This window comes from Dryas octopetala, chromosome 6 (assembly GCF_963921425.1).
Source record: "Dryas octopetala chromosome 6, drDryOcto1.1, whole genome shotgun sequence".
Taxonomy (NCBI): domain Eukaryota; kingdom Viridiplantae; phylum Streptophyta; class Magnoliopsida; order Rosales; family Rosaceae; genus Dryas; species Dryas octopetala.
Genome location: NC_141371.1, coordinates 12,578,274 through 12,595,906, shown reverse-complemented (window position 1 = coordinate 12,595,906; position 17,633 = coordinate 12,578,274). Strand labels below are relative to the sequence as shown.

Below are 17,633 nucleotides of genomic sequence, written 5' to 3'. Positions count from 1 at the left end.
TCTTTGGTCTTTTTTCTCTCTCCTTTTCTCTCTCTCTTTTGTCCCTCTCTATCCTCACCCTGACCCCACCATCAGCCACCCCGTCATTGGCAAAGTCGTTGATGGTTCAGGCCACCAGTTCAAAGGACATGGTGCCACCGCTTGACTCCCCGTGGTGCCCGGCCGCCGGCAGAGCAAATACAGGACTGCGCGTGGGCACCAATCCTAAAGGTAATGTTGTCGTCAGGTGAGTACTTTCTGGGCTGCCCCAGCTTATTCATGGCCGATGCCGCTAAAGAAGAGTTGATGTTGAAGCCTCCGCTATTGTCGCAGGGCCTCAACGATCTGTTACCGTACGGACTGCCACTCAGAGAATCCAGTTGCGGTTTCAATGTGTGTTGTTGGTGCTGGTGCTGAACATCATTGATCTGGAGGCCGGCAAGGTCGCCGACCTCTACAATAGATCGGAAAGAGATGGGACAGAGAAGAAAGAAAAATGGAGAGAGAGATAAAGAGAGAAAGAGAGAGAGAAAGAGAGGGAAAGAGATAGAGGAGAGAGAGAAAGAGAGAGGAGAAAGAAGGAAGAAGAGAGGAGAGAAAAAGGGAGGCTAGCACTCAACCTGCCAGTATCGGCGATAGACGGATGGTGTGGTTCGTATTACTCCCAAACAATGCCATTTTTGCCCTCCAAACTAAAATTTTTGACATTTATCCCTAAAATTTAATCACGTTAAACACTTTACTTCCAAACCTTTAAAAATCAAATTCTTTGTCAATTTTGCATATGTGGCGCCACATTGGCACCACATAACCTTCTGCATATAGGCCTTTTGTCTTCTTATTTTCAACTTGAATTGATGATTAACACAAAGATACTCCCAGGTAGACGTTCATGTGGTACCAATGTGTCACCGCATGTGCAAAACTGATGGAGAAATTGATATTTTTAGTGGTTTTGGGGTAAAATCTTTAACAAAATCAAGTTTTGGGATAAAATATCAAAAAATTTGCTTTGGGGGGTAAAGTGTCAAACAAGGCATAATTTGATGTGGTATTTGTAATTAACCCTTCTTTTCTTTTTGAATAAATTAGTTAGGATGCATGACAAATATCCTACTTAACCTCTAGTACATCTATTGTTAAAATGTAATAATAAGGTAATATTTGTAACATTTAGGTCACTTAGCTTATTTAGTTTAGTTTCAATTCGTTTTTTTTTTTTTTTTTGTTCATTTTGAATTTTCTTCTCTCAAATTCTCTTATTCTTTGGTATATAAAACTTATATTTGTCCAAAGCGTAATAAAAATATGTTTGCAGTCCCAGTTTCATTTTTTTGACCCAATTTCAGTTTTCAGACACAGTTTCAGTTTGCAATTTTAGTTTTGTGTTGTCAACGGATTTGAGGATAAGGTAAACCCAATCAAGCCCATTCTCCATCCAAATTAAAAATAAGCCACAATCTAATGCATAATGAGCTCATGAGCAACCTTAATACAACATCGAGGTTCATAGCAAACTAAAATATCATTAAATAGTCCCAAAAGTCATTTTGCCTACTCCACTAGCTTGCCCTCCTTGCTAAATCATTTTCTCCCTACTAATAATCTCCATAATCACCTTATAGGCATCACTCTCCACCAATATCTATAAGACCGAACATTATAAGCCATACGAAAACCTTTATATGTAAGAATCAACCCTTTATATGCCCCAATCTCCGTAAAGCCCAACCCTTCATCCAATTGTTGGCTCTTATAAAGGGTTTCGTATAGCTATGAGCCTATGATGTTCGGTCTAGATCATTGAAACCTAGTGAATATGCCATATAATGGGCTCGATTGGGTTTACTTTATCATAAGCCATATAATCCCAATAAACCTAGTGAATTCCTCACTCCTTGCCCACAAGAGCCCACCAAAATCAGCTAATCAAATATTAGATTTCCTTGCATAACCCAATCAAAAGACGGAAACATCTCATGTAATAAGTAAGAATAAATGAGCCACAAATTTGATGAGAACTTCTTTACCCAAATAGAAAGAAGATTCCCCTTCCACGGTTCCACCCATAAAGAGTAGTCTGCAACCTCTCCTTCAAGCGACTAAAGATCTGTTTTTTACCGCCCCACCACTGTAGATAGGGCCATATACCTTCCATGAAAAGGCACCACATGCAATCCTAAGATGTCACATATCTGTGCTTCTTTATTAGGAGGCTGATTTGGCCTAAAAATTATGGCAGATTTCTCTAAATTAATACATTTCCATGATGTCAACCCATAAATTGAAAAGATATAATTTAGCACCACACTCTTAGTGCGGGAAGCATGTGCAAAAAAATAAGCTATGGTGAAGATTAAATTGGATATTGAAGGAGCACCACTAACAACTATCACGCATGCAATGCAAAAAACCATTGCGCTGTGCAAAGTTCAACTAAGCAAAAAACTCTTCGTGCACAATAAAAAAAAAAAAATCAGGAGAGAGCGAGTCGAGAACTCTGTAATAGTTTGAAAAATTATGTTTATATTAACACTTTAACATAACATTTGTAATAAGAGTTGGATTATTGTTCTTATTATTTTTTAATTAAAAATAAAACAAAAAGAATATTCAAACAAGTCCTAAACTTTAGGGTCATGTGTCTCTCACAAAGTCACAGTAGATATATCATATATCCCAACAATTTTCCATTCACTATTTTATTATAGGTCGAAGGCCACATGGTTTTCATTGCCTAGAAATTTGCAATCACCAGTACTACATATACCACTTGAAATTGAAATAGCATTATATTTGTTAAAATTTGTCTTAAAGTTTCAATGAAATCCTTATAGCTCTCTAGTTTCTGATGTTAACAGAGAGATATTTCTCAAAGAACTTGATGGGAAATTGAAACGAAAACAAATCCTTTTCACTAAACCAGTCCAACTACAGGAAGTCCAAAGGCATGGACTCTCAATCTGATAGGTGGGAGGCGAGAGAGTGAGCTGAGCTCGAGTAACCGTTACAGGCAAGCGTATCATGCACGCGCCCCACAACAGCGCGTGTGGGTTAAGGAAAAGCCGCTTATAATTTACTCTCTCTCAGTCTGTATGCTTTGTCTCCCAATTCACTCTGTATATAATAACGCTTCCTACTCCTTCTGGCATGCCTATTTCAAACTCCATCACCAACCCAAAGACCCCAAAAGCCAAAGTGTGAGAAAGAGCACTATGCGCCACTACTCCAACTCCAACTTGTTCTTTCTCTTTTTGGCTTCTCTCATAATTTTCACATCCCATCAGTCCCTTTTCACCATTTGCAGAGCAGCACATGAAGACTCTGAGGAAGTTGGTAAGTGAGCTCTTTCTCGCTTCCAGCTTTGTTTTCTTTCTTATATATACATTGTTATTGTGAAGATCATATGTATGATGTTTGTTCCATTTCACTTTGCTTCAAGGTGTGTGTGGGTGTGGCAATGATATTTCAGGGCATTTGCTAATTTTACCCTTTCTACCGGGTTTTGTTTTCTTATTTTGTCCACTGTTGTTGATCCCTTGTCTACCATGTTTGTGTGATTATATTTTGGGAAATGCAATATGAATTATGTAAAACCCATTGCAGCTCTCTCTCTCTCTCTCTCTCTCTCTCTCATGCTGTTGAAAATTGAAATGGCAGCTCCATTTTCCTGTAAAACTTTTGTTTTGTGTTTAATAATTGAATCATAAGAAACCTTAAGTCAGAAATCAAGCCAAACACTCTGAAATTGAAGTCTTTATAACAGTATTATAGATATTATGACATATAAACACTATTTTAAACAATATAATTAAATCTTATATTGATTCATCAGTTAAAAACAATATATATATATATATATAGATGAAGTTATTTTTTATTGAAATTGTATGGGTGAATCAGATAATGAGAACCAAAAACTCATTTTGGTAATTTCTTGCACTAATTAATTTGACCATATTGATGAAAAACACCCACTTGTGGTATTAATGAAAAATAGTTATTTGTTAATTGTTATTGATTATTACACATTAATGAAAATAATTATGAAGGGAAGACCTAGAGTACTTATCTTTTTCTTGTTGATAGTCTTGATTGCTTATCAAGTCAATGCCTTTTTGATGTGCACAAATGTTAAAGTTATGTATGTAGTGCAGATCTGAGTGGTTCAAACTTGGCCACCCATGCCCCACTTTTAACTTTCTTGACAAATGAAGCACGTCGATTTTTATGCAAAAGAATTTAGGTAGCATTGTCACGTGAATGCACCATATTTCATGTCTCATTTCTGGACTATGTTAGTTCTTTTTTAATTTGTATGCTTGGCAGTAAAGAAAGTATTGGATTCTCTTCCTTTTACTGTAATAGGTTGAATCAATCTCAATTTCTTTTCAACTTTTTTGGTGAATAGTTTCCTTCTAACTTTTCATTTCTTAACAGGTTATGATTTCAAACCTTTTTTTTAGTGTTAAAAACAGCAAATCTTTTCTTTATGTCTGAGAAAGAAAAGATGCTCAGACCAAAAAACAGATGCTCTCTCGGTCTCTCTCTCTCTCTCACACATGCACACACAAAGGAACTGTAAATATGGGTCCCGTTAAAATGGAATATTTTTATGTTTTTAACACAGTAGGGCAGTGGTAGATCACGATATATATATGAGCAAAATTATCTTAATTCTTGCCTTTGAGCATAGACCTACCTTCTGATAGAACTAACATATTTTCTATGCACAGGTGATGAAACTCCTTTTACTTATATTGAGGGAACTGGTAAAGGACCAAAGAAATGGGGCCAGATTGACCCACATTGGAAAGTTTGTGACAATGGAGCAATGCAGTCTCCTATTGATCTTCTTGACAAAAGGGTGCAGGTCTTCCCAAATTTGGGGAAATTGAAAAAGGACTACCAACCAGCGCCTGCTACTGTGAAGAACAGAGGACATGACATTACGGTGAGCTATGGCTAAGTGTATACTCTTCTATTTCTTTCATAGTGACCGTCTTGATTCTCATTGTAACCAAAATAAGTCTAATGAACAGAACTTCAATCCAATTAATTGAATCAATAGTTGACAGTTTTTACTTGTTTTCAAAATGAAAATACCAGGTGAGGTGGAAAGGAGATGCAGGAAAAATTAACATAAATGGGACTGACTATAGACTGCTACAATGTCATTGGCATTCACCCTCAGAACACACGTTTAATGGATCAAGGTTTTTCTTTTTCTCTATCTTTTTGCTTTCTTTTTTGTGAAGATCACATATTTGGTACAAAGAATAATGGTGGGGGACCACCTTGATTGGTCGCATGATGTGCAATTGATAATCATATCATATAAATATATGGTAGTTGTACTGTAGCATTTTTTATGATACAACTACCATTCTAATTCATATAGTTACTACCCACTTGACAATTGCTTTTGTTTCCATAAAACCCCTTCTAATGGCTGTCCATGTCTCTTTAATCTAATCTTCTTTGCAGATATGATTTGGAGCTTCACATTATTCATTTAAACTCTGGTGGACAGATTGCTGTTATTGGTATTGTATATAAATATGGTCGACCTGATCCCTTCCTTTCAAAGGTATTTCTGTTCGACACCAAACATTCATAAATTTGAATGTGCATGCCCTAGCTATGCAAGTTCATGCACATGCCTGTTATATGTATGTATCTATGCACATGCATGCATGATCTTCACACAGAAATAAGAAATTAATCATGGTAATGAATGTAAACTCAATGCAATGATGCAGAAAGCCCTTTTTATGACTTACAACACCAAAAAACCAATCTCAAAATTTAGTGGTCCCATGCTGTATCTTAACTGATGTTTATGGTGATATATAATGAGTTTAAAAGGACTCTTAGCCTTGTCTCTTAAATTCAAATAGGAGCCATTGTGATAAAAAAGAGCCTCTATTTCTTTGCTGCACAATTGGTTAAAAATGATTTGACAATTACAAAGTATTTATGAAAATTTCCATTTTTCACTTGAAATGCAAAACAAAGAGCTATTCTTTTGACATTATGGCTCAACCATTGTGTTTCAAATTGTGTGGTCATATATATCCTGCCAGCTAGATTGTTTCCTTGTTTATTTACTTTATTTTATTTTCCTTTGCAAATTCCTTCTGGCAGCTGTTCCACCACATAAAATCAGTTGGAAGTGAAGAGGTTGATATAGGGATTGTTAATCCAGGAGATATTAAGTTTGGAAGCAGAAAGTATTACAGATATATCGGTTCTCTTACAGTTCCTCCGTGCACTGAGGGTGTAGTTTGGACAATAATCAAAAAGGTCTTTCACTAAAGAGCTGATCTCCTTAACCATTATGCAACCATATTGGTTCTTCTACCTTTCTCTGTTTTTTTTTTTTTTTTTTGGGTAAATCAATCTCTTAGTTTTTATGTACACCAGAGATGTACTGACCAACATATTACCTGTCTTTTATAGGTGAGGACAGTTTCAAGGGAGCAAGTACATGCACTAAGGAATACTGTTCATGATGTAAGCACCTTTGAATTGGGATAACTGACTTATGTCCAAGTATTTTGGTGCAACTTCAAGGATATCTCACCAAGCACATATTTGTCATAGCATCATAGCATCATAGCATACATTTTCAGAGTAGTAACTCCCTAAATTTAGAGCCAACTCAGTTGAAACATTGGCTCAGATACCACTTGTTGGCTGATTCACCTTACACGATATTGTCATTCCCAAATTATTACCACCTTTTGGTACTTAAGTGTGGTTTTAACCCAATATCCCACTAAAGATTTTCAATATAGAAACGATCACTTATCAGATGTGGGACTAGTTATTGATCCACAGCCTTGTGACTTGCTTGTCATTCGGAAGATTGCAACAAAATCATGTCATCTTCATATCTAATGAAGACAAACTTGATGCTTTTGACCTTGTCTTCTCTCCTTTGCCATGTCTATTTTTCCCTTGGATTGTTTACGATAATTTCCCGAATAAGTCCAATTTGATTTGATGAATGTCTATTGTCTGACCGATATGCTGATATGGCAAGGGTATATTAAAATCTGATGGAAAATGATAATTTTTTATTTAAGGGATGGTCATTCCATGAAGGCATTGGTGATGCAAAGACAACATATATTGTCTGCACATTTTTTTTGTTACAGCTGTCTTGATTTCATTGCTTTTGAGAGGATATTAAATGCAAACCCCCGCAGTTGAAATCTGATTTTTGTTTGTCCTTTTCAGGGATTTGAGGCAAATGCAAGGCCAACTCAGCAATTGGATGGAAGAGCAGTGCTGTTATACACTCCAAAGGAGACTGAAGGTTCTGGTTAGGTCTATATATGTAACTTAAAGAGGGAAGTCCTTTTGCTTTTGTTTACCAACACAGGGAAGTGGAATTTAGATCCACATGTTGGAATATATCCTATATATTTCATTGGTTCCCTTTCTCGAGATATAAAGCATTATATATTACTTGCCCACAATTTCAATCTTCATATGACCCTTATAAATGCATTTGACATTAGAAAGAAAAAAATTGCCTTGTGTTGTTTTATTGGGAACATAAATGCACATTGTAAGATTACTCTCTCTACTTGTTTGTATGTCTCCATCACCCTTCTCTCATTCGACTTTTCTTCTGGTCCTCTCAAGCACTCTCTTTCTATCATTCAAGTTTCTTAATTATCTCCCTCTCCAAAACTCTTCCCACTTGTTATGTGTTCTCCTCTTATTAATGAAGATAACCATAGAGATGGAATCAACAGGTTGATAGCTGAGTAGCTCACCCATCATCCCTATTGGCTGTAACTTTTTGGAATTTGCAGGTGGAGCTTTGAGCCTACAAGTTGTGCTTTCATCCATCTTGGAGAAGGTACCTTGAGACACAAGCATCTTACTACTAACTAAAATGGGTATCTAGAAATAGTTGATAAATCGTAACTGATGCTATTAACACTACTATGCAACCAAGATTAAGATGAACATCACTTTTAATAATGTGGTAGATGACTGTTAGCCACAATTAAGATGTGTTTTGTGTCATTATTTTATTCCATTTTCTTTTCGGCACATGCAGTTATCAATGTACCATGGACGACTCCGTTTGTAGAGACTCCCATTGTTGGCACATGTGAGTGTTAAAAAGGACAAAAAGATAATTTTCCACAGTTGGTAAATAGTCTAGTTAGAAAGGCCGTAGAATTTGCCTCTATGCACCCAAGTTCGAATTTCCCCTCCCTGAATAAAAAAAAAAAAAAAAAAAGATAATTTCCCAAACCAAAAAAAAAAATAATAAGAAGCTTAAGCAAATAGCTAGGGGTTTAAATAAGAGCCCCTTTGGGAAAATTGCCGCCAAACTTAGCAGTTATTCGGTTGAATGCAAATTGCCTCCAAAATTAGAGGTAGCACTTCCACCTGTTTATTGACACACCGCTCTAGCATTCCCTATTGTCAGTCACATGAGGTCATTCAATTTCCTGTACAAGAAATTGCCAAACTTTTGACTCTTTCTTCTTTTAACATATATTGTTAGAATCCCAATATCTCATATTAGAAAAATAGGACATCTTGAGTTGGTATATGAGCCCTTGTGGACCCTTCCTTTGCAAGTCGGTTTTGAAGGGTAAATTCTACCTATGTGTTCTTATAAATTGGTATCAAAGTAAATTTCACCACGCAACTGAGCCAGAGTTTACAAAATGGGCGACCTAATGACATTGATAATATGTATGAGAATAATGTTGAGGTCACTAAATACTGGTAGGTGAGTGAAAGCGGCCTCAAAAGAAGGAAATGACTACCGGGGCCAGTGTCAAAAGAGTGGGATGTGCTAGCATCTCAACACCCCACATTCAAAAAATAGAACATATTGAACTAATATATAAACTCAGTACCCTTCCCTTGCAGGCGGTTTGCAATTAAGTGCAAGTTTTACTTATGAGTTTCTATATAATACAAGAGCAAGTAAAACCAACCATTTTCAAGTGCAAGTTCTACTTATGAGTTCGTATATAATACTTGCAATAGCAAGTAAACCAAGTTGCAAATGACCTTTTGACTCTCCTTAGTCCTTATTGCCAAGTTGATCCTAATCTTGGCACATTAGTACAAAAACTGCATATCCCACTTTGAAACAATGACCTTAAATTAAAATTCACATTCTTCTCATTTATGCATTTCTAAGCTCCAAGTCCTAACATACTTTTGTTTATTGCTCTATTAGTCACCATGGGCATAACAACAGTCCAAAATGGGAATAACAACAATATTGAAGTCATAGGTTATATACATGGACGTAACAATATATATTTTATGTATCTTGACATAAAAGATGAGAAAGTAATCAACACATTTTTGAGATGACAATGCCGTCACATTTCTAAGCCAAAAAAGCCTTTCTTTCCGTTGCTTAACCTTTAAGAAGGAAGTGATGCATGAGGTGAATGAATCAGATGGTGAAATTACTAGATTATATGGGAAGTGCCTGATCAAGTGATATGCATCAACTGCAAAAACTTTTAAGCAAATTTGCACAAAACATGGTTAAACCAGATTCTAAAGCATTACTATATCAAAGCTGGTGAGCAAACACAGCTAGACCACTCCACTAGGATACAGAAAAAGATCTAGATATTACACAAAAGTCTAAACCCAGAATTCATAAAACCTTTCAACACCCTATGCAATAAGGAAAGGCAGGACAGTCAGCATGAACTCGTCATAACTGAAAGTTGCAGTGCCGGTGTACGCTTTGTCCTTCTCCTTGAATTTTTCAGTCAATCCCTGCAAAACACAGAGTTCAATAACAAATCTCCATTAAAATATCAAGAGTTTATTGGTTAACCTGCTGTGACCTGTCAACTTTATCCATTAAACAATATAAATTTCCCAAACATCGAACTTCATGATAGTTTTCTTTCTTTTTATGGGTAACTAGTGGTAATGAATGAAATGTTTTATAAGTTTTTAATCAATATTAAAAACTTAAAACTACAGGATTTAGGGCATGTTTATAATTGCTCACATAGAATAGGAAGCACTTTTGTTATACACCATTTTTTTTTTTATCAAAACTCCAAGATCTTCATGTAAATGCACTTAGAAGCGCTATATGAGACGACAACACATTTCAGGTGTTTCTCCAAAAAACACTAAAAAGTGTTACTATGACACTACCAACAACAATTTTCATTATCTGAAAGTACTCTAACATGTCTAAACATGCCCAAAACGACCCTTAGTAATGAACAATGATACTAACAAAATCATTTACTAAAAAAAAAAAAAAATATTTTTAAGGATATCACGGTTGAAAATTAAGCAAAGAAATGAAGGGTTTTTCTCATTTTAAATTGGTTGTGAACTAACTGGAACAATAAATTTTAGTTCTTAATATTCAACCATAAAATGTAAGCCCAAATCAGAACACACTTGCACTGATGCTTTAAACAAAGAAAGAACAGATAAACAACGCTCAATCTTAGAAGTAGTAGTGAAATTTAAAGCCAAATGAAAACGTATAAATGTCCCAAATTAAAGCTATAAATTGAATGCCCAAAACCAGTGAATAAGATTTAGTCAAAAAGTAAGCTCACCTTAACAGTTAAGCAGCACCTGCAATTCACCAAAACAAAGATTATCAGAGATTCAGAAGCAACCAAAGAATACAATTACAAATTGCAATAACTATTTAAATCACTGTTCACAAGAATTTAATCAGGAAAGGAGGGAAAGGGAATGTACTCGATGAAATTGTCATATTCAATGGCCTTCACATGACCTCCAGTCTTATCGAATTTGGACACCAGCAAATCCAAAACCACAGGTGACACAGCAAATCCCAGGCTCAGCAGTGCATCCCTCAACTCATTTGCATCGATTTTCCCACTTCTGTCCCTGTCGAACCTCTCGAATATTCCCTGATTGATTCACCAAATAGTAATACACAACACCCAATTACATACTACAGAACAAAAACAAAAACAAGCAGAAAATCTTAAAACACAAAAAAATAATAATAATAAAAGAATATTACCCTCCAACTCTGAAGACTGTAAAACACCGCAGTGAATTCCTTAGGCCCTGTTGTCACAATTTTTCCCCAAAAATCAATAAACAATTAACAGCGATATTTTTTGAATGCTAAACTTTAAACAGCACAGAGTCACAAACCAATGTAATAAATTTAAAATTTAAAATTAAGAAAAGAACAAACAGAGATATTCCGAGAACGAAAGATGGTCCCACTAATGCATAACGCGTGATGCCAGAAAGATCAAATGGCCCATGGGCCCAGATAAACTTAAAATTGTGGGCCCCGGCGTTAATAATCTAATCCGTTAAGGCCCTGTTGTTCTTTTCTTCCAACGGTCCCAATCTCAGGCCACATGCAGCTCCACTAGTACAGAACGCGGACACGTGCACTAAAATGCCATTCTAGGACAAATTTTGTGATGCCAAAGAGCAAGAGATGAAGGGCATTACAGACATTTCATTGCATGCCACCGTGACTCAGCATCCGATCGCTGACTCTGACTCTGAGGCTCTGAGCAACACTGCTAAATCCCAGAACCGTAAAACGCTACCGTTTTGATAATGATTCAGCTCTAATTCTAGATTACTGGCAATGACTAATTTCCCAATTCGACGTGCAATACCATTCAAGGACAATATTACGATGCCAAACAAGGAGCAGAAATGAAGGGCATGATGGACATTTCACCGCATGCGGCGGTGTCCGATCACTGACTCCGAAAACACCGCTTAAACGCTACAGTTTTGGTATGATACAAAAATTTACAGAGAAAGAGAGAGAGAGAGAGAGAGAGAGTTACCGATCTTCCTGGTGTTGGTGTTGGTGAAGAGGTACATAAGCAGATGGACGGTCCTAAAGCTGAAGCTCTGATTGTACGACGACAGCGCTCGCTGCAACTCCTTGTCGTCGATGAAGCCGCTGCCGTCCTGATCCGCCAGTTGAAAGCAAGCCACGACGTTCGGGTCCGTGCCGGGCGGGAACACCGACGGCATCAGAGCCGCGAACGGGCTCGCGTAAGCAGGAGCCGGGTAAGCGCCGCCGCCGCCTCCTCCGTGAGGAGGCTGGTGAGGTGGAGCCGAGGGCGCCGCGCCGTAGGGCGGCGCTTGGTGCTGGTGTTGTTGCTGTTGCTGTTGCTGAGGTTGACCCTGCGGTGGCGCACCATAAGCCGGCGGTGGGGCGCCATAAGCCGGCGGTGGCGCGCCATAAGCCGACGCGGGCGCGGCGTAGGGCTTGGCGGGTTGCGGCGCGCTGCCGTAGCCGTAGCCGGGAGGCTGGTGTGGGTATCCTGACATTGTTTCTTCTAGAAGGAGAGGGTGGAGAACTTGTTTTGTTGGCTTTCGAGTTTTTTGATGGTGTGTTGCTTATGAGATATAGATCTAAATTATGCAATTGAAGGTTTACACTTAGCCTCGAAGACTCAAGTAATTACAGCATTGCCACCATTTTGAAAAGTTTTTTCTTTTGGTCTAAATATATTGAAAAAGTATAGCAAATTTATAATTTTTGGAGAGATCCAAACCTTTTGGGTAATTTAATTAAAGAGTTAATTACATATATATACATCAACTATACATCACTTATCAGTTGGGCACCTCGGGTTTAAAAACTTTCATTATGGTACATCAACTTATGTTTTTTGTCAATTGAATACCTCCATTAGTCTGACCGTTAAATGCCTACGTGGCACACGCGGACCCCATCATTAAATATTAATTTAGTATTTAAAAATAGCCACTAAACCAAAATTAATATAAAAAAAAAAAACCATTAAAATTATATAAAATTGAAAAAAAAAAAAAAAAACCAACCCCCACCTAGCACCCTCCCTCCCCTTCCTCCCCCACCCTTTCCCCACCCAGGCCACCGCCCCTCCCCCCCAAACCCAACCCCCCTGGCCTGTCGCACCCCCCTCCCCCGAACCCAGTCGCACCCACCTCCCCCAAGCCCAGTCGCACCCTTTCTACCTTCCCCGCCCCTTTCCCCCGCCCTTCCCCCCCAAAACCAGGCCACCCCCTCTACCTCCCCCCCAAACCCAGTCGCACCCACCTCCCCCTCCCTAGGCCTCGTCATCTTCTTAGCTGAGACATCCTTTTGTTGAGGGGTTGCGATGTACAAACAAAAATATGCTAGAGTCTGAACCTTTTGTGAAGATTGATAATTTCATTAAGAAGGAAACTACTCAAGTTTCTAATCATGATGCTAGAAAACTGGGTGAGGGCGATGGGGCCTAGGGAGGAGAGGTGGGTGCGACTGGGTTTGGGGGAAGGTGGGTGCGACGGGTCGAGGGGCAGGAGGGTGCGACGGGGGTTGGGGCGGTGCTAGGTGAGGGCGACTGGGGCTGGGGAGGGGGGAGGTGGGTGCGACTGGTTGAGGGGGAGGGTTGGGTAACAGGGAAAGGCTGGGTGAGGCTCGGCTAGGTAAGGGGGTGGGACTGGGGAGGGAGGTGGGTGGGGGCGAAGGGGGCTGGGAAGGAAGGAAGGGGTGCAACTGGGTTTGGGGGGAACGGAGGTTGGAGGGAGGAGGGTGCTACGGGGGCTGGGGTCGGGGCTAGGGGTTAAGAAAGACGCAGGGGAGAGGGTGGCAGTCGATGAGAGAGGCAACAGTTAGGTGGCTGTGCAGGGGAGGCGGAGGTGATGCTGGGTTCTGGGCTTCCTTTTTCTTTTCTTTTTTTCTTTTTTTTTTTCAATTCAATTATTTAAGTTTTATATATTATATTAATTTAAAGGTTTATTAGTTTTTTATTAATTTTGGTTTAGTGGCTATTTTTAAATGCTAAGTTAATATTTAATGGTGGGGTCCGCGTGTATCACGTCAGCATCACGTAGGCATTTAACGGTCAGACTAACAGAGGTATTCAATTGACAAAAAACATAAGTTGATATACCCTAATGAAAGTTTTTAAACCAGAGGTACCCAACTGATAAGTGATGTATAGTTGAAGTATATATATGTAATTAACCCTTAATTAAATGATCCATTTTGATCCAACTTAAGCTATTTTGACTCCCTAGGCCCAAAACTTACTTTTTTAACCTTTTTTCATTTTTTGAGACCAAAATGCCCATAATCAAAAAGTGGTGGACAAATTTGTGGACAAAAGTGGTGGACAAAGTGGTTGACAAAAGGGGTCGAGTGCTATAGCACCGTGTCGACCAGAAAGTCTACCGAAAAGTCCACTTGAAATAGTGCTATTAGCACTTGTTGACCAAAAAGTTCATCGAAAAATCCACATCACAATTTTTACATCTTCTTCTTCTTCTTCTCTATTAAATCAAATCCAGATCCATTCAATTTATTAACTTGTTTTGGACATTTCACATGAATAGTAATCCATATCCATTTGATTTTTTAACTTGTTTTCTTTAATTAGCTTTGTTAACTTGTTTTTTTTTTTTTAATTGGCTAGATAGATGAGAATGAAGATAAAAAACATAAATCATAAAGAAACCAGATTTGGGTGGACAAAAGAAACCAAATCCATATCTATAAATCATAACATAAAAAAACCAGATATGGATTACTTAATCAATCAAAAAAGGTTACATCCCTCTCTTGATTTTTATTAGAATAAAAAAGAAAAAAAATAAAAGAAAAAACAAATTAAAGGAAATGGAGATTAACAGCAAGGGTGGGAGGTGCGGTATTTTTCGTTAGGCTGGTGAGCACCAGTGCAGGAGAGAAAGGTGTCGGTGAGCGGCAGTGTGGGCGAGAGAAGCATTGCGATGGTGAACTTGGGGAGTTTCTGATATCATATTGTTCACTTTACAAATCTATTTGTAATGGAGGAGATGAACAGATTTGGGAAAGAGAGAGAAGGAGATAAGGAGAAAAGGAGAAAAGGAGAAAAAGTGAAAAAAAAAAAAAGAAAAAGAATTTTGGTATGCATATAAGAGTATAGTTGTCCTTTCACAAGGAAAAGGGTTAAAAATTAACTTTTTTCTAACTAGGATCAAAAAAGCTTAAATTGGATCAACATGAGTTATTTAATTAAAGAGCAAATTACACAGAAGTTCCTCAAATATACCCTATATTTCAACTTAGTACCCCAAGTTTAAAAAGTTGCAAGTTGGTACCTTAACTTTCATTTCGTTACAACTGCATACCTCCGTTAGCTTTTTCGTCTAAGAGCACGTTAATTGCGTACGTGGCATACTGACGTGGCTTTAAAAATGCCACATAGACAAAAATAAATAAATAAATGAATAAACTTTTAAAAATAAAATAAATAATTATAAAAAATAGAAAAATTAAAAACCCTAATAATTAAATTATAAAAAAACATTTATTTTCATTTTTCTCTCCAATCTCCATCTCTCAGCCCCCCCGATTCTGTCTATCTCCTCATTTCTCTCTCTTCCCGATCTCTCTCTAGCGCCCATCTCCTCTCTTCTCTCTCCTCACTTCTCTCTTCCCGATCTCTTTCTCCAGCGCCCATCTCCGGCGAGACCTATTGGGTCTCGGGTTGCTCGATTTTTGGGGTTTCAGGTGGTGGGTTGATTTGTGTTCCTGGAAGGGAGAGTTGCTCGGGTGGTGGTTGTGGGTTGGGGTGGGTCTCTAGTTTTGGGATTTCGAGTGGTGGTTGATTTGTGTGGCTGGGAGAGAGGAGGGTTGCTCGGGTGGTGGTTATGGGTCTCATGTGGTGACTGGTGGGTCTCTGGTTTTGAGTTGCAGAAGCACAATGAAGGGAGAAGGATTGATTTGTGTGGGTCTCAAGTGGTGGTTTTCGGTTGTGGTTCAGCAGCGGGGTGTATGGCTTGGAGGGAGAAGAGTTGCTCGAGCTTTGGAGGGTGGCTGGTGGGTAAGGAAGGAGAAGGGGTTGTGGTTTGGGTATACTGGATTTTAGTTTGATTTGTGTTGGTATATTTTGATGATTTTTGTTGATTTTTTTTTTTTTTTATGGTTTTGGGTTGATTTGTTGGGGAAGAAGGAGGCGTTGTGGGTTTGGGTTTACTGCAAATGAATTTTGGGTTGATTTGTGTTGATGGATTTTAGGTTGATTTGTGTTGATATATTTTGATGATTTTTGTTGATTTTTTTGATGATTTTGGATTGATTTGTTGTTTGTTTGTTATTTTTAAAATTAAATTATTGATTTTTTTAATTTTTTTTTTATAATTATTTCAATTTTAAAAGTTTATTTTATTTTATATTTTTTTTTGTTTATGTGGCATTTTTTAAAGCCATGTCAGTATGCCACGTAGGCAGTTAACGTACTCTCAGATGGAAAAGCTAATAGAGGTATGTAGTTGTAACGAAATGAAAGTTGAGGTACCAACTTGCAACTTTTTGAACTTAGGATACTAAGTTGAAATAGAGGGTATACTTGAGATACTTCTGTGTAATTTGCTCTTAATTAAATTACCCAAACCTTTTCTCTTGTTTTATTGCTAAGAGGCCCAAGACTATAAGCTTTTTTTTGAAGCAAAAACTAAAATTTTATAAACAAATTAATGACCATAAGATTGGATGAGATAAAAAAATATATATGTGGTTGCCTTAATTAAAGACTTTTGTTTTGGCATTCTTGACCTCCTTTATAAGGAAACAAATCTTTTTATTTTTCTTTTTTCAAAAAGAAAATATGGAAAAGCTCCCACATATCTTCCCATTTTTACTTATTTATTTTCCTTGGTAATATTATGAAAGTAATAATAGAAAAGACTAAAGTTTTTTTTTTGGCCACTAGAAAAGAATAAAGTTACGAGAAATTAAATGGTAATGAAGAGAGATAGAAGTTTAGAGTTTCTCTCATGCCTCTCTCTTTTGTTGTTTTAGTTTGTCGTTTGACTTTCTTCCCTCTCCGAGGTGACTGGGCTTCGCGGGGGCGGCTGCTGGGTTGCGGTGTTGTGCTGTTGGGTGGGTCGTGGTGGCTATGCAGCTGGGTGCGACTGGTTCTTTGATGGGGGCCAGCAAACGACGTTCTGCATCTCGACCGCACGTCCATTGGTAGTGCTCACCGGGTGTTCGTGTGCGGCTGGGTTGCGCCAGTAAAGGTGGCGGTGGTGTTAGTTTTGGTTTTATCTAGTGTAGATTTTGTTTGTGTTTATTTGGTCTGCTTCTTTTTTTTCCCAGCTTGTCCTCGGTTGTTGGTTACTGTGGTTTAGAGATGGAGCTTTTAGTACCGTGACTGGGTTTGGTGGTTCATATGCCATCATTCGTAATTCAACGAGAGAGGTTGTGGGCGGTTATGCCCTTCCTCTCAGCTGCATTGTCTCCCTTCAGCTTTCAGAAATTTTGTGTTGTCACGGGATTGAGCTCACTTTGGATGCATGTTTTGTTTGTTGTCCTTGAATCTATTATCCAAACTTCAAGGACAAGAAGAGGATTTGTATTTGATGGCCATCTCGATCTTCATTGAAGTCTAGGGAGTTTGTTATTTGTTTTGTAACTTTAAATACGATGAAATTTAGAAGTGCATAGTTTGTAAAATTTCTTGTTTACTTTACTTATTAAATACAATAAAATTTAAATACAAAATTATAAGTATTATAATTAATCTATAACAATCGATGGTAATTGTGGTCATGGTGATGATGGTTGTTGAAGCAATGGTGATGGGAGTGAATGAGCGATGGTCGTGATGATGGTGATAAGAGCGATGATATTGGTGATCCTG

General features: G+C 38.0%; 2 protein-coding genes across 3 annotated transcripts; one reads left to right on the top strand and one right to left on the bottom strand.

Moving 5' to 3' along the window:
• Positions 1-2,937: 2,937 nt before the first annotated feature.
• On the top strand, positions 2,938-7,513 carry LOC147282478 (alpha carbonic anhydrase 4-like). Of its 2 annotated transcripts, none has more exons than XM_086247495.1 (7): positions 2,938-3,315; positions 4,716-4,933; positions 5,089-5,195; positions 5,467-5,569; positions 6,127-6,285; positions 6,442-6,495; positions 7,225-7,513. In XM_086247495.1, exons 1-7 carry the CDS (start codon positions 3,075-3,077, stop codon positions 7,312-7,314), a joined length of 972 nt encoding a protein of 323 aa, XP_086103621.1. In that variant the 5' UTR covers positions 2,938-3,074; the 3' UTR covers positions 7,315-7,513. The 2 variants fall into 2 exon arrangements, with proteins under 2 accessions (XP_086103621.1, XP_086103622.1); XM_086247496.1 differs by lacking the exon at positions 2,938-3,315 and adding an exon at positions 4,460-4,520.
• A 1,920-nt stretch (positions 7,514-9,433) lies between these two features.
• LOC147282477 (calcium-binding protein CBP-like) lies at positions 9,434-12,376 on the bottom strand. Its single transcript, XM_086248710.1, has 5 exons — positions 11,817-12,376; positions 11,018-11,064; positions 10,726-10,901; positions 10,578-10,596; positions 9,434-9,765 (listed from the first exon to the last, which is right to left on the bottom strand). Exons 1-5 carry the CDS (start codon positions 12,307-12,309, stop codon positions 9,661-9,663), a joined length of 840 nt encoding a protein of 279 aa, XP_086104836.1. The 5' UTR covers positions 12,310-12,376; the 3' UTR covers positions 9,434-9,660.
• Positions 12,377-17,633: the final 5,257 nt, after the last annotated feature.